The 25070-nt window shown below is 45.4% G+C and overlaps 1 protein-coding gene across 1 annotated transcript; it reads left to right on the top strand.

Moving 5' to 3' along the window:
• Nucleotides 1-464: 464 nt before the first annotated feature.
• On the top strand, nucleotides 465-24799 carry POLR2A (RNA polymerase II subunit A). Its single transcript, XM_080924461.1, has 29 exons — nucleotides 465-947; nucleotides 9563-9695; nucleotides 9949-10085; nucleotides 10186-10359; nucleotides 10497-10778; nucleotides 11031-11192; nucleotides 11317-11537; nucleotides 11729-11861; nucleotides 12338-12462; nucleotides 12576-12786; nucleotides 13361-13570; nucleotides 13645-13813; nucleotides 13963-14057; nucleotides 14191-14394; nucleotides 14715-14937; nucleotides 15074-15257; nucleotides 15630-15801; nucleotides 15896-16001; nucleotides 16435-16640; nucleotides 18463-18687; nucleotides 18818-19064; nucleotides 19463-19563; nucleotides 21306-21410; nucleotides 21496-21678; nucleotides 21879-22082; nucleotides 22497-22683; nucleotides 22814-22927; nucleotides 23033-23182; nucleotides 23268-24799. The coding sequence occupies exons 1-29, from the start codon at nucleotides 855-857 to the stop codon at nucleotides 24422-24424; spliced, it is 5913 nt and encodes a 1970-aa protein (XP_080780587.1). The 5' UTR covers nucleotides 465-854; the 3' UTR covers nucleotides 24425-24799.
• Nucleotides 24800-25070: the final 271 nt, after the last annotated feature.

Below are 25070 nucleotides of genomic sequence, written 5' to 3'. Positions count from 1 at the left end.
TCATGACCGAGGGCCGTGCTGTCCTTCCGTCCCTCCCCCGGAACACACTCCGGAGGACCGGACCGGCCCCGCCTTCATTACCACTACGTAGAACAAACCATTTTCCCGGTTGGGGGGGAGGCTATTAATGGGAGACTTTAGCGGAAAATGAGCCTGGACTCCAAAGCTGAGTAAAGATGGCCTAGCTTCCTCCTCCATTCTGGAAGCCGTCAGTTCGAGTGCACGGGAAATCGGCGAGGGGGCGGCAGGACCAGAAACATTCTCCTCCTCCTGTCGCGTCAGAAAGAACACCCAACCAGGGAGCCGGAGCCCCGGCGTCAACAGCTCCGCCGCGCGCTCCGTGTAGGCCGGTGCGGGCGGCCCCGTAGCGCAAGGGAGGGCGGGAAAGGAAGGGGCGGGACACAAGGGCGAATCTATAAAGGGCGTCATTCGGCCCGCTCTCTCCTCAGAAGCGCCGAGAGCGCGACCAGGACGGTTGGAGAAGAAGGTGGCTCCCGGAAGGGGGAGAGACAAACTGCCGTAACCTCTGCCGTTCAGGATCCCGGTTACTTATTTATTCGTTACCCCTTTTCTTCTTCCTCCCTCCCAAAACCTCCTCCTTTCCTCCCTTCTTTTGTTTCCTTTTTGAGAGCCGACGAATCTCCGGAAAGGGAGAGGAGGCTTTCTTTCGACCCTCCTCGTTTCTCCGCCTTCCCCTCCCCCTCCTCCCCCACCCTTCCCTCCTCCGGCCTTTCCCTCCCCTATTCCGGGAGGTCTTTCCTGGTGGCCGCCCGGACGGGTTCTGAGCACTTAGGCGGCGGTGGCGCAGGCTTTTTGTAGCGAGATTTGCGCCTGCGCAGCGCGTCTGCCTCGCCATGCACGGGGGTGGCCCCCCCTCCGGGGACAGCGCATGCCCGCTGCGCACCATCAAGAGAGTGCAGTTCGGAGTCCTGAGTCCGGATGAGTTGGTAAGCTGCTCCGCCCTTCTCTCTCCGGTGCCTTTGGCTGATCCTCTGGGAAGATGGGTCAGTGACGCTGGTGTTGTACGGGGTCCAGCCTTGAGCTTCGCAGAGTTAAATTTGTCAGGACGACGAGTGTGCTGGGTCCAGCCTTGAGCTTCGCAAAGTTAAATTTGTCAGGACAACGAGTGTGCGGGGTCCAGCCTTGAGCTTCGAAAACTTCAATGTGTCAGAACTACGAGTGTAATAACTGTGTCTGAGATGAGTGCTTGCCTGAACAAAGAAGATGATTCCATACTTGAGCATCGCTGCGGTTCAACGAGACACGAGTTGAAAGCTGTACAAGAAATGTATTCTCAATTTGTTCTCCTTTTACAAATATTGAGCACCCTGCTATGTGACAATCACCAGGCACTAGGAACATAGCTGCACAATATAACAAGGTCTCTGTCTTCCTAAAACACTGTGGGAAAAACAGCAGACAGCATAAGAACAAAAAGAATAAGCAAAACTTATTTCAGTTAGGTACCTAGATTAAAGCAAAACGAGGTAATGCTGTAAAAAGTCACCGAAATTGAATGGGGTCAGGGTTTGAAAGACTTGCCAGGGGAGGTGACATTACCTGAGTGAAGAGTAAGTCATCGAAGCCATAGATTCCAGGGGCACAGGCTTTTTTTTTTTTTTTTACGGTGGAGGAAACAGTTGTTAGGGAACTGAGAGAGAAATAAACTTGTATTCTAGAGACTGAAAAGCCAGTGTTGGGGAAGGGGTTAGTGAGTGGAGAGCATGCTGAAGAAGCTTGTGGGTAATTATAAACATGACAATAGTTTCATACACATGCATGTACAGTAGTTCCAGAAGGAGCTGTTGCAAAGTGGGTGAGGACAGACAAGGGATAAATTTTGAAGACTTGGACTTGTTCCTTCTGAACTAACAGAGTAGAATTAAATAGCTGTTTGTAGATGAAGACAGTTCTCTTAGGGTAAGGGCTCAACTATAGCGGAACTCAAAGAAGGACAAACCTTACAATAACAAAGGTAAATTTTCTGGTGAGCCTACAATAAACTAAGCATTGTACTGAAACAGTAAGGAAGGCGTGAGCAACTTCTCTTTTTCAGAGGTTCTATTAACAGAACTACATAAGTAAATTGGAAAACAAATTTGTTCTGTGATGGACAGGGTTTGATTTTTCAGAGTTTTGCTTGTTTGTTTTTGTTTTGTTTTTAAAACAGGTCTCTAGTTCTGGCTGTCCTGGAGCTCATAGATCAGGCTGAATTTTTCAGTTTTTTCTAGGACTGAAAATTAGCCTTTTTTGTGCATGCTAGGCAAGTGCTCTGACCACTTTGCTACATGTATTCGAAGCTCTTGGTATTTTGAAACAGAATCTTTCTGTTTAGTTCAGGCTGCTCTGGAAATGGTGATTCTTTTACCTTTGTGAGTTCTGAAAGCATAGCATGTACAACCATGCCTGCCTTGATTAGATTTTTTTTCCTTTCACAATTGAAAAATTTAAAAAAGGAGAGGGGTCTCAGCAGTTAGGAGCAAGTTTTGTTCTTGTAGAGGACCCTGGTTCAATTCCTAAAGCCCAGTGGCAGCTCACAACCATTTGTAACACCAGTTCCAGGGGATCTGATACCTTCTAACCCCTGTGGACTCTGTATGCACTTCCTGCACAAACATACAATGTAGTCAAAGAAAACACATGGAAAGGAATTAGGGCCAGGCGCATGGCAGTGCACTTTAGAAGAGGGGGAATCTCTGAGTTCCTGGGCTACAGACATATAGTGAGATTCTTTCAAAGGAAAAAAAAATGGAATTCTTCCGTTGCAGAAAACTGAACAAAGGCTGTGAGTGCAGTTGGCAGCAGTGGAGCCAGTATTCATCAGTAACGGTTTGGTTTCCTAAGTAAGACCTGGGGGATGGCTCGGTGCACTAAGGTTCTCCCTTCAGTCCTCAACTTTAAAAAAAGGTTTCCTAATAATAAGTAAAACATTTCTTAATCTGATAGCAAAAATAATGAGAAAATGGCCTCATGCGTTATTGATAGAAGAATAAATTGGTAAGTTTTTTAGAGGTCATTTGGTCTTTAATATATGCATCTTTTGACCCAACACTATACCAAAAGTTTTTTATTTTTTAAATTAAGACAGGGTTTCTCTGTATAGCCCTGGAACTTGCTCTGTAGATCAAGCTGGCCTCAGACTCAGAGTGCTGCCACCCCGCCTGGCTAGCATTCACTTTACCTTTGCTACAGAACCTACCTACTGACCTGTTTCAATCTTCCTGTAGTCGTAGAGATCTTTTCATATGGCCCTTCCCTTCACAGGATCCTCTCAGGAGGATCCAGACTTCTGTTCTGACCTTGAGGTCCTGCCCCCTGCTTGCCTCTGCATCTTATTACCAGTAAAGAAAAACTTTAAAATATTTTTAGATTTACTTACTTTATGACTATTAATGTTTTGCCAGCATGCATTATGTACACCGTATTATGCCTGGTGCCTGAGAGTCAGAAGAGGGCATTGGATCCCCTAAAACTGGAGTTACATAAGGCAGTGAGGCATCATGTGGGTGCTGGGAGTCAGACCTAGGTCCTCTGCAAGAGTATCCAGTGCTTTAACCACTCTGTTATCTACAGCCCTTCTTGCTTTCCGTTTGCAATTCTGACCTGCTTATCTTTTAACACTGCAAGTTTATTCTTGCTTCAGAGGCTAATCATTCTCTGCTCTTAGACTAATATTGCCTGTTCTCATGTCAGTATGTTCTGTATTTAGATGTCTACTCGGCCCATTAAATAGCATCTTTCATTCTGTAACCCTTATCCTTTGTTTTACTTCAGTAGCCTGTCACTATTGGAGGATTAATTTTCATGACTTTCTCTTGTCTATAGAATGCTGTTACTCAGCATTCCAAGTAGTCCCTTTTACTGACTGCCATGTAATAAGAATTATTTGGGTACATACCTTTTAAATGACAATTGTAAGTCACCTAAATATTAACTAATAGGAACCCTTGTTGAATAACTTAGTTCTTATCTTTAGAATAGAACAGAACTGTCCTATAGTCTAAATCCAGTCTTCTCAAACTGCTGTCACATTTGAAGCTCTGTAGCAAAGTCATGGGCACAGGGTATTCTGTTTTGTTCTCTGAAGAGAATCATAGGTGCTCTGTACTCTACTAGTTGCACATGGTTCAGTTTGAACACTAGATGGCGCTGGATCCCTTTGAATGACATCATATGTTTGTGAAGCTGAATTGTTTTTTTGTTTGGTTTGGTTTGGCTTGCTTTTTTTTTGTAGTTTTATTTAAGAATGTGTGGGAGAGCAGGGAGGTACTCACAGAGATCAGGGGCATCTTATTCCTGGAGCCGTACTCAAGTTGTTTACTAAAAAATAAAAAGATAAAAGATTTAGTGTGTGTGCCATGTGTATGTGGGGGAGTCTGAAGAGGTAGGTGTTGGACATCTGGAGCTTGAGTGTTACAGGCAGTTGTGAACTACCAGACATGGGTGCTGAAAACCCACCTCCAGTTGTCTGCAAGAGCAATATGTGGGTATTTTGTTGTTGTTTGATTTTGGGGGTTTATTTTAGTTTGGGTGGTTTTTTTGTTTGTTTGTTTTGTTTGGAGATAAGTGTTCTCTGTGTGGCCCTGGCTGTCCTTGCTGTCCTGGAACTTGCTTTGTAGACCAGGTGCAGGTGCCCTGTCAGTCAGAGATTCAGAGATTTACCTGCCTCTGCCTCCTGACTGCTGAGGTAAAGGAGTGTGCCGCCACATGAAGCTCTGTGGTAAGTGCTAAGCACTGAGTCGGCTCTTTAGCTTTTTTGTTTTCTGAGACTGTTTAGATCTGAGTTCTGGGCTTACAGGCAGATGCCACTGTACTTGGATAACAAAGCTGCGATTTTATCAATTGCTAAGGACTAGTAAATTTGGAGCATGAAATAAGGGTGCTGTTAGCCAAGGATTGAGAAGTTGGACGGTACCTAACAGTTTTAAGTAAAAAAATTTGGTTATTTGGGGGAAATACTTCATTACTTATTTAAACAAGATGTCCATGTAGACCCAGGCTGGCCTTACATCCTCATTCCTCCTCCCTAGGTGATGGGTACAACATGTCACCATACCTGGCTTTATTTTAATAAATTAAAATATTTTTCAGCTTATGTTTTTGGGTTTTTTGTTTTTTTCAAATGGCTACTGATTGCTAAGACATATTTTTAAGTTTGGGTTTCTTGCTTAATGGATCTTTTTTGAAAGTGTTGTGAACAGATAAGAGGAGATTTTTACTTAATATGTAGAATGAAGTGGTTTTTTGTTTTGTTTTGAGGGGGTGTTGGGGGGAGTTGATACTTGATCTCACTATATAGTCCTGGCTGATTAGAACACATTACATAACCCAGGCTTGCCTCAAACTTGGGCTCTTTTTGCCTGAGTGCTAGGATAACAAGCATGGGCCATTATGCCTGCCTTTTACCCCACGCTTAGGGCTAGGGAGATGGCTCAGTTGGTAAAGAACCAGCTGTGCAAGCATAAGACCTGACTTTAAATTCCTAATAGTCATGTAAAAACCAGGTGTAGAGGTGTGCTCCCATAATCCCAGCAGTGAGGATCTCTGGGGTCTGCTGGCTAGTTAGTATAGCCACATTGATGAGCTCCACAGCTCAGTGAGAGCCTGTTTTTGAAGAAATTACATGGCTTTAGTTTGGGTAGGAAGAGGGGCTTTCTGTGGGATGTTCCTCAAATTTGGGGGTAGAAATTGAGTTACAGAGGGCTGTTTGAATTGGCAAAATGTCTGCTGCTGGGACTAGAGAGATGGCTCAGTGGTTAAGAGCATATGCTGGCCTTGCAGAGGGTGTGAGTTTATTCTCAGAATCCACATTAGTGACTCACACTGCCTGTAACTCTAGCTCCAAGGAGATCTGATCCCTTTGATTCTGAGGGCACCTGCACTCATGGACACTTTCCCACACAGAACATGCATACTCATTAAATTAAAAAAGAATGTATGTTGCCATGGGGCTAAAGAGATGGCTCATTGGTTAAAAGCACTGGCTACTGGACTTTGGTTTAACAACCAGCACCTACATGGCGGTTTACAACACCCTAACTCCAGATCCAGGGAAACTAGTGCCCTTCTCTGGTCTTCTCTGGTACCAGGCACACATGCAGTATGCATGCAAGTAGAACACTCAAACACATGAAAATATATTTTTTTAAAAAGTCCACCAGACATGGTGGCAGTGCTTGTAACTTCAAGACTGTCCTGTTCTACACTGCTAGTTCCTAAACATGTAGGCCTTTAAAGTGAGACACTTTAAAAAGAAAAAAATGTTAGAGGAAATGATTGAGTTGCGTGGGGCTAGGAAAGTTAGTATTATGGTGTGTGTATTTTTGTCAGGGGACCCTCACACGTGCTAAACACACTGTACCACCAAACTATATTATCAGTCATTCGTGTACTCTTTGAAGTGGGTAGTATGAGTTACACTAATGAAAGAGATTGTCTTTAAATTAGTTATAGTCTAATAAGGGTCTGGTTCCCTACAGTCTGCCAGTATATTTGACCATTTGCTGATATGTGTGCTAGCCACTGAGGATGGAGTGTGTGTGTGTGTGTGTGTGTGCGCGTGTGTGTGTGCCTGCCTCAAGGATTATAGTCAAGTGGGAATAACATATAAGGGAATAAAGTTGTGTTTAGCAGAACCTTGCTAGTATGGGTAAGACCTAGAGATAAGGGCTAACAGAGTGAGACAAGACTTCTGCATCTGGCACTCCTTCCTGACTGCAGACATTGTGTGATCAGCCACTTCACATTCTTAGTACAGTGCCTTTGCTTCTATGATGGGCAGTATTCCCTCAAAGCTTTAAAAGAAAAAGAATGTGGTTTGTTTTTTGTTTTTTTTTTTTGAAAAGAGAAATGGATTGGAAAGGACGTCTGAGCTGAATCTCCCATGTGAATGAGTTTACTCTGTGTGTAACAGGGTAAGACCAGAGGATTTTGAGGTGACTTGCTGTGATCGAAGTATAAATGTGTAGGGTGAGAGAATGTAGCAAATGTAGTAAAGCGAGTCGGTGGCCTAGGCTATAAGGACTAGCTAGGACCTTGTGTGGCTTGATATAGGCAGATGAAAGGGAGTGAGGTACATGAGCTTGTACAGCACTGTTTGTGGGTTTGTCTTTTGTTTAAAAGAAGAGCCAGCCTGTGACATACACATATATACACACATACCAAGAATGTCCTGTAGTCAATAAGAACCAGTGTTTGGTTAAGGGTTAAAGTAGTGAATAATCCCAAATACCATTTGTTAAATCTGTGGTGTAGTAGTCCTTCCATTTATGCATTCATGCCTGCTGCAAGGAGAGCCTCTGGACTAGTCTCAGGATGCTTGAAAATAGAATGAGTCAATTAGAAGGGTGAGGCTTGGTGAGTATTGACTCAGCAGAGGTGAAATTTTTTGTGTACTTCCTTATGCTCTTATGTACTGTGCACACTGGTGTCCAGATTCATGTCTGCTTCTGTGTTTTGCATTCATAGTAAGCAGAATTCTCTTCGTGTAGCATGAGACAAAGAAGTTGATAAGAGTCCAGCCTAGTGAGTTAGTCCACCCCAGGCCTGTCCTGAGTCATACGATCTTGGTTGAATTTATTTACCAATTTGTGTGGTGTTGAGGCGGGTATTGTTTTAGCCATGAAGCTCTAACTCATATGGAACTCAAAGTTCTGCATGCCTCTGCCTCCTCAGTGTTGGAACTAATGGTATGTGCTACCATGTGCAACCAGTTTTGGTTTTATGAACGTCTTGAGCCTGTACTTTGAGACTTTTGGTTTATGCCCAACAGTAGCTGATCAGATCCCATTACAGGATTGCTGGTTTGACATTGGAGAGATTTTCTCTCCTTAGTTCTTTCTAATACCTTCCTTGGCACCAGTCTTAGTGTAGTTTAGTATTAACAAACAGCTGTTGAGAGCTTGCCATTTATCTGGCAGGCACCTGAATGGGACCCAGGGTCCTCAACTTGTTTGAGGTCATATGTTACATAGGGAGTCCTAGGCCAGCCTGAACTACACTAGATGATGTCTTGAAAATGAATGAATGAGCTGGCCATGGTGGTGCATGCCTCTAATTATCCCAGTACTCTGGAGGCAGAGGATGGCAGATCTCTGGGTTTAGGGGGAGCCAGGGCTACTTAGTGGGATTCTATCTCAAAAGAAAAAAAAAAAAGATGGTTTCTGCTGTAGTCTAGGAGAGTAGGATAAACCTATGTTTAGTACTAGAAAGTGTTGAATTTCATTTCTGTTGACTACTTGAGACTGAAGGGTTTTTAGTATCTAAAAGGTAAGGATTCATTCCTAGGAGGCCAGTGTTTAGGATAGAGGAACAAATTTTGTCCATATCTCAGAGTTAACACTAAGTGAAGAAGCTTTTATTAGCATCTTTGAGCTTTATACCTCTAGAAGTCGGTAGACCAAAACCTGACTATTTTGAAAGTCTGCCTTTTGTTGTGTGAGAAGATGCTCAAGATTGCCTTGACCACCTTAGCATGCTTCAGGCCCTGGGTTTGACCTCAGGTCCACATTCTCCTCCCCTATATATTCAACTAAACAGAAAGACCTTATCTTCTGAACTCCTCTAGTTCTCTTCTCTGAATTGACCTATTGAGTCCTGGTTTCATCTTTCTTGGAACTTCAGTTATTCATTTCTTCTCTGCCAGCCTGTGTCCTTGCTTACAATATAAAGTTTCACCTGGATGTGAAAGTGTTTGGGCAATTTAGGCCCTAAAAAGGAGTAAGTGACAAAGATAGAAAATAGGGGTTAAGAGAAGAGACTAAGTCTCCCAAGTGCCTGTTTGTTTTGAGGAGCTGAAATTAAAGAGTTGGTAGATACATCTTGACAGCACACTTTGGCTCTCAGGCACATTGCAAGTACAGAGATTCTCCAGGAACTCTGATAGTCATTGGCCTGATCAGAGTTTGGGAGAAGAAAAAGAAACCAATATTTTGGTTTTGACACCGCACTCAACCTCTTTCTGTCTCTTTTTTATACTAAATCTTACTGATTTCAGGCTAGAGAGATGGCTCAGTGGTTAAGAGCACTGACTGTTCTTCCAAAGGTCCTGGGTTCAATTCCCAGCAACCACGTGGTAGCTCACAACCATCTGTAATGTGAGATCTGATGCCCTCTTCTGGTGTGTCATGAAGACAGCTAATGTACTTATATACATTAAATAAATAAATTTGGGGGGGGGAACAACTTAATGATGTCATAGTGACATAGAATTTAACCCAGAGAGATATTTGGGATTCCAGTACTAGCTAGAGGCAAGGTGCTGCTTGTGTAACCTTTTGAAAGAAAGAAGCAGGAGGAACCTAGCATGAACTATATATAGGAAGACTTGTCTCAAAACACTAGCAGTAGGTACCTACCCCTCATGCATACACAGTGGCTGGCTGAAACATGCTTTTGGGATGTGTTGTTCAAGTCTAGTATTCCAGAGTTTTACCTGCTAACATTCCCATTTCATACCTGGTTAAACAAGTGATTTGGAATTTTCTTAGGCCATATTATAGAACTCTTCAGCTCTGTACACTAGGAATCCTACTTAGTTGGTACTGGCTTTTCTTTTCTGTAGAAGCGGATGTCTGTGACAGAGGGTGGTATCAAATACCCAGAGACAACGGAGGGAGGTCGCCCCAAGCTTGGGGGACTAATGGATCCACGGCAGGGGGTGATTGAGCGGACTGGCCGATGCCAAACATGTGCAGGTAAGTACTGGGATTAGAGGAATCCCTAAAAGCATAGTTATGGGTCCTTAAAGTCAGAAATGGGTGGATACCTAAAATCCTAGTCTCTTAGCCTAGCCCTTGGAGGCAAACAGAGGTAAATTTCTGAGTTCTAAGCCAGCCAGGTTACAGAAAAAGTTCCATGATAGCCAGAACCCTGTCTTAGAAACAAAGAATCCTAGTCTTTAGAGTCAGTGGGAACTTTGAAGAAAGTATCTGGTATGTCTTTTCATAGGAAACATGACCGAGTGTCCTGGCCACTTTGGCCACATCGAACTGGCCAAACCTGTGTTTCATGTGGGCTTCCTGGTGAAGACAATGAAGGTTTTGCGCTGTGTCTGCTTCTTTTGCTCCAAACTTCTTGTAGATTCTGTGAGTAGGGCATTGGTCCCTAATCTGGGAGGAGGGTGGTTGCTAGCTAGGGCAGGGCAAGGGAACAGCTCCAATTGACCCTGCTCTGTTTTTCCCCCAGAACAACCCGAAGATTAAGGATATCCTGGCCAAATCTAAGGGGCAGCCCAAGAAACGGCTTACACATGTCTATGACCTTTGCAAAGGCAAAAACATTTGTGAAGGTGGAGAGGAGATGGACAACAAGTTTGGTGTGGAACAGCCTGAGGGTGATGAGGATCTGACCAAAGAGAAGGTGACAGAGACTTGCTAAGACTGTGGGAAATTGGCTGTAGGAAAGTTGGTGAAATTACACAGAACTATGAAATATATTGGCTGGTGTGGCAGGAATAGCCCTGTGCTAGGTTCTAATAGTTCTTCTCTCCTTGGAAGGGCCATGGTGGCTGTGGACGGTATCAGCCCCGAATCCGGCGCTCTGGCCTAGAGTTGTATGCTGAATGGAAACATGTTAATGAGGACTCTCAGGAGAAGAAGATCTTGCTAAGTCCAGAACGAGTGCATGAAATCTTCAAACGAATCTCAGATGAGGAGTGTTTTGTGCTAGGCATGGAGCCTCGATATGCCCGGCCTGAGTGGATGATTGTCACGGTGTTGCCTGTGCCTCCCCTCTCTGTGAGACCTGCTGTGGTGATGCAAGGTTCTGCTCGAAACCAGGTAAGCTGCTCTAAAGAGTCTTTGCTAAGCAGCTGGGGAAGGAGCATGTGATTAGAGGATGCTTTTAAATATACTTAGGTGCAGCATGAGTAAGGGGCCAGGTGGACTTTTCTGAATTTGAAGATAAAGATACCCTTAACATGCTTTTCCAGGGTAGTATGAAGGGAGTCTTGACTGTATACTTGGCCCACTTGTGCTAAGCACCCTAGTCAGTGGTGACCTGATTATGATGACGCTGACTTTTTACTTCAGGATGATCTGACTCACAAACTTGCTGACATCGTGAAGATCAACAATCAGCTGCGGCGGAACGAGCAGAATGGTGCAGCTGCCCATGTTATCGCAGAAGATGTAAAACTTCTCCAGTTCCATGTGGCCACCATGGTGGACAATGAACTGCCCGGCTTACCCCGTGTGCGTCTGCACACTTCTGCCCTTATGGATTGGAGCCAGGGTGGGGGCCAGCATGAGGCAGCAAACCTCTGGAGGAGAGCCCAGTGCTGACTACCTGGGTGCCCCTTGCTATGTTTTCTTATAGGCTATGCAGAAGTCTGGCCGTCCCCTCAAGTCCCTGAAGCAACGGTTGAAGGGCAAGGAAGGACGGGTTCGAGGGAATCTAATGGGCAAGCGAGTGGACTTCTCAGCCCGCACTGTCATCACCCCTGACCCTAACCTGTCCATTGACCAAGTTGGTGTGCCCCGTTCCATTGCTGCCAACATGACTTTTGCAGAGATTGTCACACCCTTCAACATTGACAGGTGTGCTTTAGTCCATAAACCTTGTCTATAGTGGCCAAGGTGGGTGGGGCACATTCTCATCTGGAAGAGACAGCTTGGAATGAAGCCAAGAAGACACTGAAATTTGTCATTCACTTGGGGTTTGGGATGAAAGTGAGAAAGGGTGGTTTTTGGAGAATATTTTGCTCATTTCATACTTCTTTCCTTCCCAGACTTCAGGAATTAGTACGCAGGGGAAACAGCCAGTATCCAGGAGCCAAGTACATCATCCGAGACAATGGTGATCGGATTGACTTACGTTTCCATCCTAAGCCCAGTGACCTTCACCTGCAGACTGGCTATAAGGCATGTAATAGGCCATGACCATTCTTAGTCACCAGAGCAGGAAGCCTCCTGTAGAATGGGGTTGGCCTAAATGCAAGCTTGTTGAGTGGTTGATTATTTTAGGGAGGTGGAAGAGTGTTGTGGGTTTTGTCTGAAACAGGTTTTCATCATCTACCCCACGCTAACATAGAAATAGTGGACTTCAAATTCATGTTCCTCTTGCCTTAGTTTCTTAGTGCTGGTGTGTGCCACCGTGATGGTGGGTGCCTTCCGTTTTAAAGGGTTCTGCTGACCCAGTTGTGCTACCAGCCTCTGGTGTCAAAGTGACGTTATATCAGCCCGTGGATGTCTGTGGTTATACTACATGCTATAATCCTTAGTAACCTGATGTTGGACCAGGGCAACAAAGGGGATGTTTACCAGAGACTGGGTCCACTGTCATTTCATTCTTAGTGTGCCTCCTTCACTGAGCCCTTCTCTGTACCTCACCTCTCTAGGTGGAACGGCACATGTGTGATGGGGACATTGTTATCTTCAATCGTCAGCCAACTTTGCACAAAATGTCGATGATGGGGCATCGGGTTCGCATCCTCCCCTGGTCTACTTTTCGCTTGAATCTTAGGTTAGTTCTCTACCTGAGGGAATCAGGCTGAGATGGGAACAGGCCAGGCAATTTCATTATATGTCACTGAAGACATAATCCCAACTCTGACTTCTTTCTCTGTTTGGCTACAGTGTGACAACTCCATACAATGCAGACTTTGATGGAGATGAAATGAATTTGCACCTGCCACAGTCTCTGGAGACACGGGCAGAGATCCAAGAGTTGGCCATGGTGCCTCGAATGATTGTCACCCCCCAGAGCAATCGACCTGTCATGGGTATTGTGCAAGACACACTCACAGCAGTCCGCAAATTCACTAAGAGAGATGTCTTCCTGGAGCGGGTGTGTGATCCTAATGGAAACTGGTCTTGGGTGGGCAAAATGGTCTGAGTATGAAAGAGCCAGGGAAGGAGAGCTATAGTGCTTTTTCTTTAATTTCACGGATTATCTGTAAAATAAAGGAGAGAAAGTATGTCCTTGTTAAATTTTATTCTATCACTTAAATGTTTTTATTTTCTTTTTTTTAAGATTTATCTATTTATTAAATATAAGTATACTGTATCTTAAGTATAAGTGTGCTGTCTTCAGACACACCAGAAGAAGGCATCAGATCCCATTACAGATGGTTGTGATCCACCATATGGTTGCTGGGATTTGAACTCAGGACCTCTGGAAGAGCAGCCAGTGCTCTTAACTGCTGAGCCATCTCTCCAGCCCCTGTTTTTTATTTTCTAACAAAAGAAAAATAAGATCTTACTATTACAATATTTTGTGTTTAAAAATTTGAAAGACACTTGTAGCATCCTTTGCTTCCAAAATCTGGCTTATTAGGCAGGGCAGCCTTCCAGATATTCCGGAGATAATGAAACTCAGTTTGGTCTTCATCCTTCTTTCTTTTTTTCTGTTTACCTCTCAGGGTGAAGTGATGAACCTCTTAATGTTCCTGTCCACATGGGATGGGAAGGTCCCACAGCCAGCTATCCTCAAGCCCCGGCCCCTGTGGACAGGCAAGCAGATCTTCTCCCTCATCATACCTGGTCACATCAATTGTATTCGTACTCACAGCACCCATCCAGATGATGAAGATAGTGGCCCTTACAAGCATATCTCACCTGGGGACACCAAAGTAAGGCTTGGTTCTGGGCGTATACAGGATTTGGACATGGGAATGAGAAAATCTGAGTGAGTGTTTGTCCACAGGTGGTCGTGGAGAATGGGGAGCTTATCATGGGCATCCTTTGTAAGAAGTCCCTGGGTACCTCAGCAGGCTCTCTGGTCCACATCTCCTACCTAGAGATGGGTCATGACATCACACGCCTCTTCTACTCCAACATTCAGACTGTCATTAACAACTGGCTTCTCATCGAGGGTAAGTATAACCAGCACTTCCAAATCATATCTGAATCTTCTCTTCCTCACTCTACTATTTATCCTTTATTTGTTCAAACTGTCTTTCTAGATTGCCTAGGAGTCAAAAAATTATTGTTGCTAATGTTTTTTTTTTTTCTCTCTCTCTAGGTCATACCATTGGCATTGGGGACTCCATTGCAGATTCCAAGACTTACCAAGACATTCAGAACACTATTAAGAAAGCTAAACAAGATGTAATAGAGGTAAGGGAAGGCTGGGCAGAGAATAGCTTCTTAGGGATTTGAACTTAACTCTGCAAGAGCAAAATAGATATGAGGGTTTAGAGAGAAAGGGGGAATAGTGACTCAAATGTGTCAATGAAAACTCTGTCTCCAGGTCATTGAGAAGGCTCATAACAATGAGCTAGAACCCACCCCAGGAAACACATTGCGTCAGACATTTGAGAATCAAGTGAATCGTATTCTCAATGATGCTCGAGACAAAACTGGCTCCTCGGCACAGAAATCCCTTTCTGAATATAACAACTTCAAGTCTATGGTGGTGTCTGGAGCTAAAGGTTCCAAGATCAACATCTCCCAGGTAAAAAGGCTTCATTTCTCCAGAGTCTGGAAGAAGGATGGTGTGTATATGTTTTGGGGTGGGGAACGATGGGAAAAGTAGGATTTCCTCACCACCACCATTGTAATGTTGGGGCTTGAAACAAGATCCACGCACATGCAAAAGGCCTTTTGTTTTGTTTTAAAAACATGGTTTTGCTATCTAGCCCAGGTTGAGCGTGAACTTAGTATCTTTCTGCCTCCTCTTTCCAACTTTAGGTTTCGGGCATGCACTACTATTTCTGTCATAAATTCATACTTTTAATGAAAGGGGAAATTATATACAGCCTTTTTCTCCCTTAGGTTATTGCTGTTGTCGGACAGCAGAACGTGGAGGGCAAGCGGATCCCATTTGGATTTAAGCATCGGACTCTTCCTCACTTTATCAAGGATGATTATGGTCCTGAGAGCCGAGGCTTTGTAGAAAACTCATACTTGGCTGGTCTCACGCCCACTGAGTTCTTCTTCCACGCCATGGGAGGAAGAGAAGGTCTCATTGACACGGCCGTTAAGACTGCTGAGACTGGTGAGGCTTTTCTGAGCTCTTGTGGAGATGGGAGCGGGGTTCTCAGTCTAAAGGTTCCCCAAGCTGAATTTTGTCTCTGCATCTTGAGTTTTGTCATGCTCTTGCCTTGGGCCTCTCAATTAACTCCCTTTCCCAGGGTACATTCAGCGAAGGCTGATAAAATCCATGGAGTCAGTGATGGTGAAATACGATGCAACTGTGAGGAACTCCATCAACCAGGTGGTGCAGCTACGATACGGCGAGGACGGCCTAGCAGGCGAGAGCGTTGAGTTCCAGAATCTGGCCACGCTTAAACCTTCTAATAAAGCTTTTGAGAAAAAGTAAGAAAGCAGGAAAACAGATGATTCTCACAACCCTGGGTCTTAGTGTCTTGCTTGAGTTACAGTATTCCCTTTGGAAAGGTGACCTAATGCATTTTGCAGCAGGCTTTACTTTGAGCACCAACATTTTTCCACCCATCTGAAATAAATGCTACACGGGAAGAGAGTAGATATAGAGGCAGATTTGAAATCTGTTCCTATTTTGTTCCTGTGGTAGTAAAAGAGCATAGAGGAACAGGTGCAAGCCTAGGGTCCCATTAGCTGTCCCTGTTCCTAGCGGGCTGTTCACATCTGGGAACCTCACAGTATGCTTAGAGGGGTGAAAGCACAGAGCCCATTTGTCCCCTGATTTCACCCCGTTGTCACCTCCAGGTTCCGTTTTGACTATACCAATGAGAGGGCCCTGCGGCGCACTCTTCAGGAGGACCTGGTAAAGGATGTGCTGAGCAATGCCCACATACAGAATGAGCTGGAACGGGAATTTGAGCGGATGCGTGAAGATCGGGAAGTGCTCAGAGTTATCTTCCCGACTGGTGACAGCAAGGTACATAGAAATGGAAAGTGCTAGACAAGAGGGGTCCTGCTGTTGAACCGTCATCCTAATGGATAGTCCTCCCCATTAATCCCTCCTCTTTCAGGTGGTCCTCCCGTGTAACCTTCTGCGGATGATCTGGAATGCTCAGAAAATCTTCCACATCAACCCTCGCCTTCCCTCTGACCTGCACCCCATCAAAGTGGTAGAGGGTAAGCAAATGGAAAAAAAGAAAGAAAAGGAAAGGACATGATCACCTAGGTATGATGGAGGAGAACGTTTATTGTGATAAAGGGAGAGTATAGCCAGAAACAGATACATATGGGGGGCCAGTGGTCATGACCCGCAGCCATGTAAGGAGAAGGGGGAGAGGGGAACCAGGTTCAGCAGCCTAGAGGCCAACAGTACCAAAGGGGTGGTAACCAAAATGTCTGGATTATGTAGGGAAGAGCCTCCACCAAAAAGGTAACAGGTAGGGTCCAAGGGATGATGGGAGAACCTGAAGGCCAGGTCTGCTTTGATATGTTAAATAGGTACCTCAGCTTCTGTAAATAGTGCCTGCTTTGCTGCCTCTGAACCGGACTGGAGGATTAGACTCTGCTATGGCTTGGTCTGACCATCTCTTTGCTCCTCCTTGGGCTCCAGGAGTAAAAGAATTGAGCAAGAAGTTGGTAATTGTGAATGGAGATGACCCACTAAGTCGGCAGGCACAGGAGAATGCCACATTGCTCTTCAACATCCACCTAAGATCCACACTCTGCTCTCGCCGCATGGCTGAGGAGTTTCGGCTAAGTGGAGAGGCCTTTGACTGGCTGCTCGGGGAGATAGAGTCCAAGTTCAACCAAGCCATTGTGAGTGTTGCATTCCTTAGCCTTGATTTTTATTTTCTCTATTGGCTTCTTTGGTTACCAGCAATAGCCTGCTTCCCTCCTTCTGTGATATGTTAAATAGGCACTTCAGCCTTTTCTCCCAGGTTTGAGACTTAACCACAAGTAGTACTAGCTTTGCTGTCTCCAGACTAGACTCAGGACAAGGCTGATATGTATAGCAATGGCATTGTATCATAGCAACATTAAAAATGAGGGGTTGCCTGTCCTATGTGAAACAAACATGCTCATACAAAGTGACCATAGTGATTGCTTATTGAAGAAGTAAGTGCTGTGACTGGGTATGAAACTGGAATCCTATTTCCTCAGAATGTCTGCCATGTGTCTAATTCAAGTAAAAGTGGGAGATAAAAGAAGTAAAGAGTGTAGGTGCTGGAACATGTTTTCACTGTGAATCTAGGGATGCCCTATGTGTACCAGCCCCATGTATATTATGCACATAAATACATGCAGGCAAAGGTTTGTACACATTAAATAAATCTTCTAAAAGATATTAAATAATAAAATATGAAAGAAAATATAATTTAGCATATTCTGAAAAAGTTCATTGTGGCAGGGAAAGAGATGGAAAGATGTCTCAGTGGTTAAGAGCACTGGCTATTACGGGTCTTCTACGGGTCCTGAATTCAATTCCCAACAACCATGTGGTGACTCAAAACCATCTGTAATGGGAACTGATGCCCTCTTCCAGCATGCGGGTATATAAACAGACAAAGCTTTTTTTTTTTTTTTTTTTTTTTTTTAAAGTATATTAGGGGCAGTGGTGGCACACACCTTTAATCCCAGAATGTGGGAGGCAGAGACAGGCAGATCTCTGAATTCAATGCTAGCCTGGTCTATACAGAGAAACCCCATCGTGAAAAATCAAACAACGGGCTGGAGAGATGGCTCAGTGGTTAAGAGCACTGACTGCTCTTCCAGAGGTCCTGAGTTCAACTCCCAGCAACCACATGGTGGCTCACAACCATCTGTAATGGGATCTGATGACCTCTTCTGGTGTGTGTGAAAACAGCTACAGTATATTTACATAAAAATAAAGAAAGAAAGAAAAAGAAAAATCAAACAACAACAAAAAGTGCAAAACACAACAACATTAAAAGAATAACTTAAATGGAAAGACAACCCCTATGTTTGGATTGGAAAACTCAGATATTGTTAAATGTGACTAGTCTTCCTCAAAGTGATGTGTAGATTTAGCATAGCTGGTATGACAGTGCTTACCACAAAGCCTGATAAACCTGAGTTATCTCCAGAACCCTGTGATGGAAGGAGAGCACAGACTTTTATGCGCTGTCCTCTGACCTCCACGTGTGTGCCATGGCATGAATACATACAGATATCATGAAGACGGTACATGTGGGCTGGAGAGATGGCTCTGTAGTTTAGAACACTTGACTACTTTCCCAAATGACCTGAGTTCAATTCCTCCTACCTACATGGTGGTTCAGAATTATAACTTCAGTCACAGGACCTGACACCCTCTCTGATCTCTGACCAGTACAAACATGCTGCACAGCATACCTACAGGCAAAACATTCATAATATAAAAGATTTTCTTCAGAGATAAAAATGGACTTAGCATGTTATAGTATCTTTTCTGGGTGTGCAGCATATCCCAAAGTGATACAGAGTAGTCTATAAACTGAAGTCCTTGTATAGGAAATAATGTTCTTTCCTTTGCTACACTCTTCTTCCCCAAGTCCCTTTATAATGGACAGATAGGCTCATCCTAACTGCATCCCACAACTTGTAAGATAGGCTTTGTCTAATGCCAGTTTTTCTTTAGGCCCATCCTGGAGAAATGGTAGGCGCTCTGGCTGCTCAGTCTCTTGGAGAACCTGCCACTCAGATGACCCTGAACACTTTCCACTATGCTGGTGTATCTGCCAAGAATGTGACACTTGGTGTACCTCGTCTTAAAGAGCTCATCAACATTTCTAAGAAGCCAAAGACCCCTTCACTCACTGTCTTCCTGTTAGGCCAGTCTGCACGAGATGCTGAGCGGGCCAAGGTAGGAATCAGGATAATGGACTGCCTAGCAAGAACAGGGTGAATCAAGAGATGACGATACCTCTGAAGATTTCACTAGGCCGAAAGCCCAGTGACCCAGTACCATGTCATGAGTCACTGTCTCTTCCTAGGACATTCTTTGCCGCTTGGAACATACAACATTGAGGAAGGTGACTGCCAACACAGCCATCTACTATGACCCCAACCCTCAGAGCACAGTGGTGGCAGAAGATCAGGAGTGGGTGAATGTGTACTATGAGATGCCTGACTTTGATGTGGCCCGAATATCCCCCTGGCTGCTGCGTGTGGAGCTGGACCGGAAGCACATGACTGACCGGAAGCTTACCATGGAACAGATTGCTGAAAAAATCAATGCAGGTAAGGCTGAGTAGACAGCCCACATGGATGTCCCAACTAGGTGTTTACTTCTTTCATAGTCACTTTACTGGAGTCCTTGGAGTCACCTGTAAACACCTCTGCTTTCCAACAGGTCCTTTTCAAGATCATTAAACCCTTTAGGCCCTCTGTGTACTTAACTTCCTTCTCTTCCCAGTGTGTTTTAGGTTTAGTTTGGGTGTGTTCATGTATACATGTACTTGCATGTCAGGAGGCCAAAGGTTGACATTGGGTGTGTCTTCCTTTTTGACACTCTGGCTGCTGGAACCCACTGTGTTGTTTGGGCAGGATGACCAATCATCCACCAGTCTCTGTCTCCTCATGCCTAACACTGAGGTTACAGACTGTGCTCTTCCTCATGGCATTGCTGTTCCTACCAGGTTTTGGTGATGATTTGAACTGTATCTTCAATGATGATAATGCAGAGAAGCTGGTCCTTCGTATCCGTATCATGAACAGTGATGAGAACAAAATGCAAGAGGTAAATGGAGACTCGGGAAATAAATAGGATCGGATGTAGTGCTGTGATTTCAAGTGTGTGCCATCTGCAGTTGGTGGGAGAATAAAAAGAATTCCTTTACAGAGAATTGCAGCTGGGTAGATAAAGGAGGAAAAGTTCAAATTGCAAGTAAAAAGTCTTTGGAAGCAATAAACAGGTATGCCTGTATCTCAGCATTTGGGAGGGTCAAAACAGTTACAGTAAGTCCACTTAATTAGAACAATCAAGTTTTAGTATTGGCCTGATAGTTATTTGTAAGAATAGCAAGAGTTTTAGGTTTTATTTTGTTTAGCAGTACTCAGGAGATAGAGGCAGTTGGATCTATTGAGTTCGAGGCCTACCAGAATTGATCCATTGTGTCCTAGGAAGTCTGAAGAGGCTGTTTATCACCTGGCACTGGAGTTATAGATGATCGTGAGCCACCATGTAGGTGCTGGGACCCAAACCCAAATCCTCTGAAAGGGCAACAAATGCTCCTAGTCACTGAGCATCTCTCAGCCACTTCAGGGCTCCTCAGTGTTAACTCATATTTCTGGTCTTAAACTCTTGATCTTCTGCCATCATCTCCCACTTACCAGGATTATACGTGTGCTTTACGGTGCCTGGCATAGAGACAGTGGTTATGGAAGTAATAGCACGGCTGGAGAGATGGCTCAGTGGTTAAGAGCACTGGCTGCTCTTCCAGAGGTCCTGGGTTCAATTTCCAGCAACCACATGGAGGCTCACAACCATCTGTAATGAGATCTGATGCCCCCTTCTGGTGTTTCTGAAAACAGCTACAGTGTACTTATATATAATGAATAAATAAAACTTTAAAAAGAGAGAGAAAGTAATAGCAGATCTCACTAGATCATACTATATCTCCACTATGCACAAGTGGACACTGTCAGCTCTCTTAAAGGACTATACAGACAAAAAGTGTTTGCTGCCAATCTTGATGGCCTGAGTTTGAGTCCAGGAATCTATATGGTTGAAAGAGTTCAATTTCTATTGTAAGTTCTGTAACTTCCATATTTGTGTGTATACATTCAGGGGCTTCAGAGATGACTCACTCATTAAGAACCCTAATTGCTTTTCCAGAGGACTTTTCAGTGATTCCCCAGTGTGCTGGTACTGGTTTACAGAGAGACTCTGATACCCTCTTCTGGCCTCTCTTGGGTACTGCATACATGTGGCGTACATGCAAACAACACACCCATACACAAAACTCGCATTTTTTTTTTTTTTAAGTCAACTTTTAATCTCAGCACAGTTAATTTAATTAAAAATTAGGTTTTGGTTTTAGGGTGTAGTACCTCTGAAGAGGTAGCTCAGCAGTTAAGAATACTCAAGAATACTCGTTTTTGCTTCTTTGTTTTTTAAGACAGGGTTTCTCTATGCAGCTCAGGCTGGCCTTGAACTCACAGAGATTCGCCTGCCTCTGCCTCCCAAGTGCTGGGATTAATGGCACGAGCCACCACTGCCCAGTTTAGTAATTAATTAATAATTCTTAGTCCTTACAGAAGACCCAGGTTCCATTTCCAGCACCAGACACACATATTGTACACAGACATAACACGCAAACAAAATACTCATAAACATAAAGTAAAAACATATAAATGTCATAAAAACTAAGAGTCTTAGTGAAGCCAAGGAAACAGTTCTTTCTTGGCAGATTGTAGTTTGGGGAAGGACCAGGGAGGAGATGAAAGGTGCTCGGCTAACTGACCTTGCTCTTGTTGCAGGAGGAAGAGGTGGTGGATAAGATGGATGATGATGTTTTCCTGCGGTGCATTGAGTCCAACATGCTGACAGATATGACCCTGCAGGGTATCGAGCAGATCAGCAAGGTCAGCGTCTGTTCTGCTCTGTGACCAACTGCCCTCCTACTCGGGCCCCCACTCAACCTGACTGGAACTTGCTTTGTCTCTCCAGGTATACATGCACTTACCTCAGACAGACAACAAGAAGAAGATCATCATCACAGAAGATGGGGAGTTCAAGGCCCTGCAAGAATGGATCTTGGAGACAGACGGTGTGAGCCTGATGCGGGTGCTGAGCGAGAAGGATGTAGACCCTGTGCGCACCACGTCCAATGACATCGTGGAGATCTTCACCGTGAGTCCACAGAGCATGATGCCTAAAAGTCTCTCTAGGACTCCCCAGTCATAATTTCCATGCTTAGGCTTTCTGTCTGATCCAGTTTTTAGTTTGGGATGGACTGCCCCGGTGTCTTCTCTGCCAATCTGGGTAGTGACAGGATCAGGGAGATGAACAGAGCTAACTTGGTTTGACTCTTCCCTTCAACTCTATGGCAGGTACTAGGCATTGAGGCTGTGCGGAAGGCCCTGGAGCGAGAACTGTATCATGTCATCTCCTTTGATGGTTCCTATGTCAATTATCGGCATTTGGCTCTCCTGTGTGACACTATGACATGCCGTGGCCACTTGATGGCCATCACTCGTCATGGAGTGAACCGCCAGGACACTGGACCACTCATGAAATGTTCTTTTGAGGAAACGGTAATGACAACCTTTCCCCCTGGTTTTTAGACAGAACTTTACTATGTAGCCTTTCCTAGCCTTAAACTCTCAGCAATCCTCTTCCCTCAGCCTTCAGAAAGTTTTGGTACAAGACAAGCATGCCCCCATGCCCAGCTACTAGTGAGAGTCTTTTCTCACCATTGGTGTGTGTGTGAGAAACAGGTCTAACTATGTAGCCCTAGCTGGAAATCACAAAGAACCTTCTGTTTCTATTTCCCAAGTGCCAGGATTAACCATGCCCAGCTCAATACAGGCAATTTCTGAGTAAGTTGAAAGAAGAGCTTGTCTCGGGAGTTAATGTGCAGGCCATGATGATGGTTGGGCTGTGGCGATGAGCAACCCACTATGGGTGCTGTGGGTAGGGGGATTGACGTCTTCTGGTTGTCTCTTCAGGTGGATGTCCTTATGGAAGCAGCTGCACATGGGGAAAGTGACCCCATGAAGGGAGTCTCTGAGAATATTATGCTGGGCCAGCTCGCTCCAGCTGGTACTGGCTGTTTTGACCTCCTGCTTGATGCTGAGAAGTGCAAATATGGCATGGAAATTCCCACCAATATCCCCGGCCTGGGGGCTGCTGGACGTGAGTCTGAGGGCTTCAGCTGTGTAGAACTGGCTGTGTCTGTGGGGAGTGGGAAGGGTAGGCATACAAGGGAGCGTGCCATTAGTCCCTGTGTGCTGTTCCTCACAAGTCACTCTGGGCTTCTTTGCAGCTACCGGCATGTTCTTTGGCTCTGCACCTAGTCCGATGGGAGGAATATCTCCTGCAATGACACCCTGGAACCAGGGTGCAACTCCAGCCTATGGTGCCTGGTCCCCAAGTGTTGGTGAGTAGCCAGTTTGGTGGAAGAAAAGCATTGGACTTCATAGGTTTGGAGGCTGGGTAAAGGCATGTGCTTGGGCTCCAACTGATTCAGCCTGTTGTTGTTCAGGGAGCGGAATGACCCCAGGAGCAGCTGGCTTCTCTCCCAGTGCTGCATCTGATGCCAGTGGCTTCAGCCCAGGTTATTCCCCTGCATGGTCTCCCACACCAGGCTCTCCAGGCTCCCCTGGACCCTCAAGCCCGTACATCCCCTCACCAGGTGAGCTGCTATACCATTTCCTCTTTCCTCCTTGTTTCTGCGCCAGGCTCTCCACCACGGTCTCCCTTTTTGTCTTTTCCTACAGGTGGTGCTATGTCTCCCAGCTACTCACCGACATCACCAGCATATGAGCCACGCTCCCCTGGAGGATATACACCCCAGAGCCCCTCATACTCTCCTACTTCACCTTCCTACTCCCCAACGTCTCCATCTTACTCTCCAACCAGTCCCAACTATAGCCCTACCTCACCTAGCTACTCGCCAACCTCTCCAAGCTACTCCCCAACTTCTCCATCCTACTCGCCAACCTCTCCATCCTACTCGCCAACCTCTCCCAGCTACTCCCCAACATCTCCCAGCTACTCCCCAACATCACCGAGCTATTCCCCAACTTCTCCCAGCTACTCCCCAACATCTCCTAGCTACTCCCCAACATCTCCCAGCTACTCACCAACTTCACCAAGCTACTCTCCCACCTCCCCCAGTTATTCACCAACATCTCCCAGCTACTCACCAACTTCTCCAAGTTACTCACCAACTTCCCCAAGTTACTCACCCACCAGCCCTAACTATTCCCCGACTAGTCCCAACTATACCCCAACATCACCCAGCTACAGCCCAACCTCACCCAGCTACTCACCTACTAGTCCAAACTATACACCTACCAGCCCTAACTACAGCCCAACCTCTCCAAGCTATTCCCCAACCTCACCCAGTTATTCCCCCACCTCGCCGAGCTACTCCCCCTCGAGCCCACGATATACACCACAGTCTCCAACCTACACACCAAGCTCACCCAGCTACAGCCCCAGCTCACCCAGCTACAGCCCCACTTCACCTAAGTACACCCCAACTAGTCCTTCCTACAGTCCCAGCTCTCCAGAGTACACCCCAACTTCTCCCAAATACTCGCCTACAAGCCCTAAATATTCACCCACTTCTCCCAAGTATTCTCCTACCAGCCCCACTTACTCACCTACCACCCCAAAATACTCACCAACCTCTCCTACATACTCACCTACCTCTCCAGTCTACACCCCGACCTCGCCCAAGTACTCTCCTACTAGCCCTACCTACTCACCCACTTCTCCCAAGTACTCGCCCACCAGTCCCACCTACTCACCCACCTCTCCCAAGGGCTCTACCTACTCTCCCACTTCTCCTGGCTACTCCCCCACCAGCCCCACCTACAGCCTCACCAGCCCAGCCATCAGCCCAGATGACAGCGATGAGGAGAACTGAGAGTGAGCAGAGGCATAGCGACAGCCTCTGTGGCCTGTGTGTCACCTCTCTCACAGGCTGTGACCTTAGCCTGGGTCCCTTGTACATAACTCCTTGTGACGAACCCCTCTGGAAGTTCTGGACCCTGTTTTTGATGGCTTTTTGTCTTGTCCTCCACTCGTGCTGTCTCGGACTCACTGACCCAGCTGCAGGGTTTGGTTGCCCTGCCATTCCCTGCCTGACTCCACCATGAAGGTCTGCTTGCCTGTGACTTGATTGGGGTTACAGGCATTTCACTTCGAAAGGCTAGTTCCTGCTTTGGGTCACACATCTGATCTGGAAGAACAAAGCTTAAGCTGCCTTTGTTATTTTTTGAAATTGAAATAAAGTTTACTAATTTTGACCAAAAGTCTGTACGTGTATTGCTTAATTGGGGCTCAGAGAGGCAAGAATTCCCAAACTCTTTGAGCCTTCTAGAAAAAATACAGAAGAGGCTGATGCAGTAAAAGCAAAAATAATCTGCCTAAATTCTACCATCGGGAGGCATATCTTTTGGTGTTTGTTGTGGTTTTTTTGGGGGGTGGGATGGGGAGTGTTTTAGAGAAATGCCTGTGTAGTCCTGGCTGTTTGGGAATGTACACAGTGGCCTTCAGCTCAGAAATGTTCT

Source organism: Micromys minutus (genome assembly GCF_963924665.1).
Source record: "Micromys minutus genome assembly, chromosome: 10".
Taxonomy (NCBI): domain Eukaryota; kingdom Metazoa; phylum Chordata; class Mammalia; order Rodentia; family Muridae; genus Micromys; species Micromys minutus.
This window is presented reverse-complemented; position numbering and strand designations above follow the sequence as displayed.

Bases quoted from the DNA above. Each gene is read 5' to 3' on its own strand.
- POLR2A (XM_080924461.1), top strand. From the start codon at position 855: ATGCACGGGGGTGGCCCCCCCTCCGGGGACAGCGCATGCCCGCTGCGC. The intron at 9,696-9,948 runs GTAAGTACTGGG...GTCTTTTCATAG, and splicing joins CCGATGCCAAACATGTGCAG to GAAACATGACCGAGTGTCCT. The intron at 10,779-11,030 runs GTAAGCTGCTCT...TTTTTACTTCAG, and splicing joins AAGGTTCTGCTCGAAACCAG to GATGATCTGACTCACAAACT.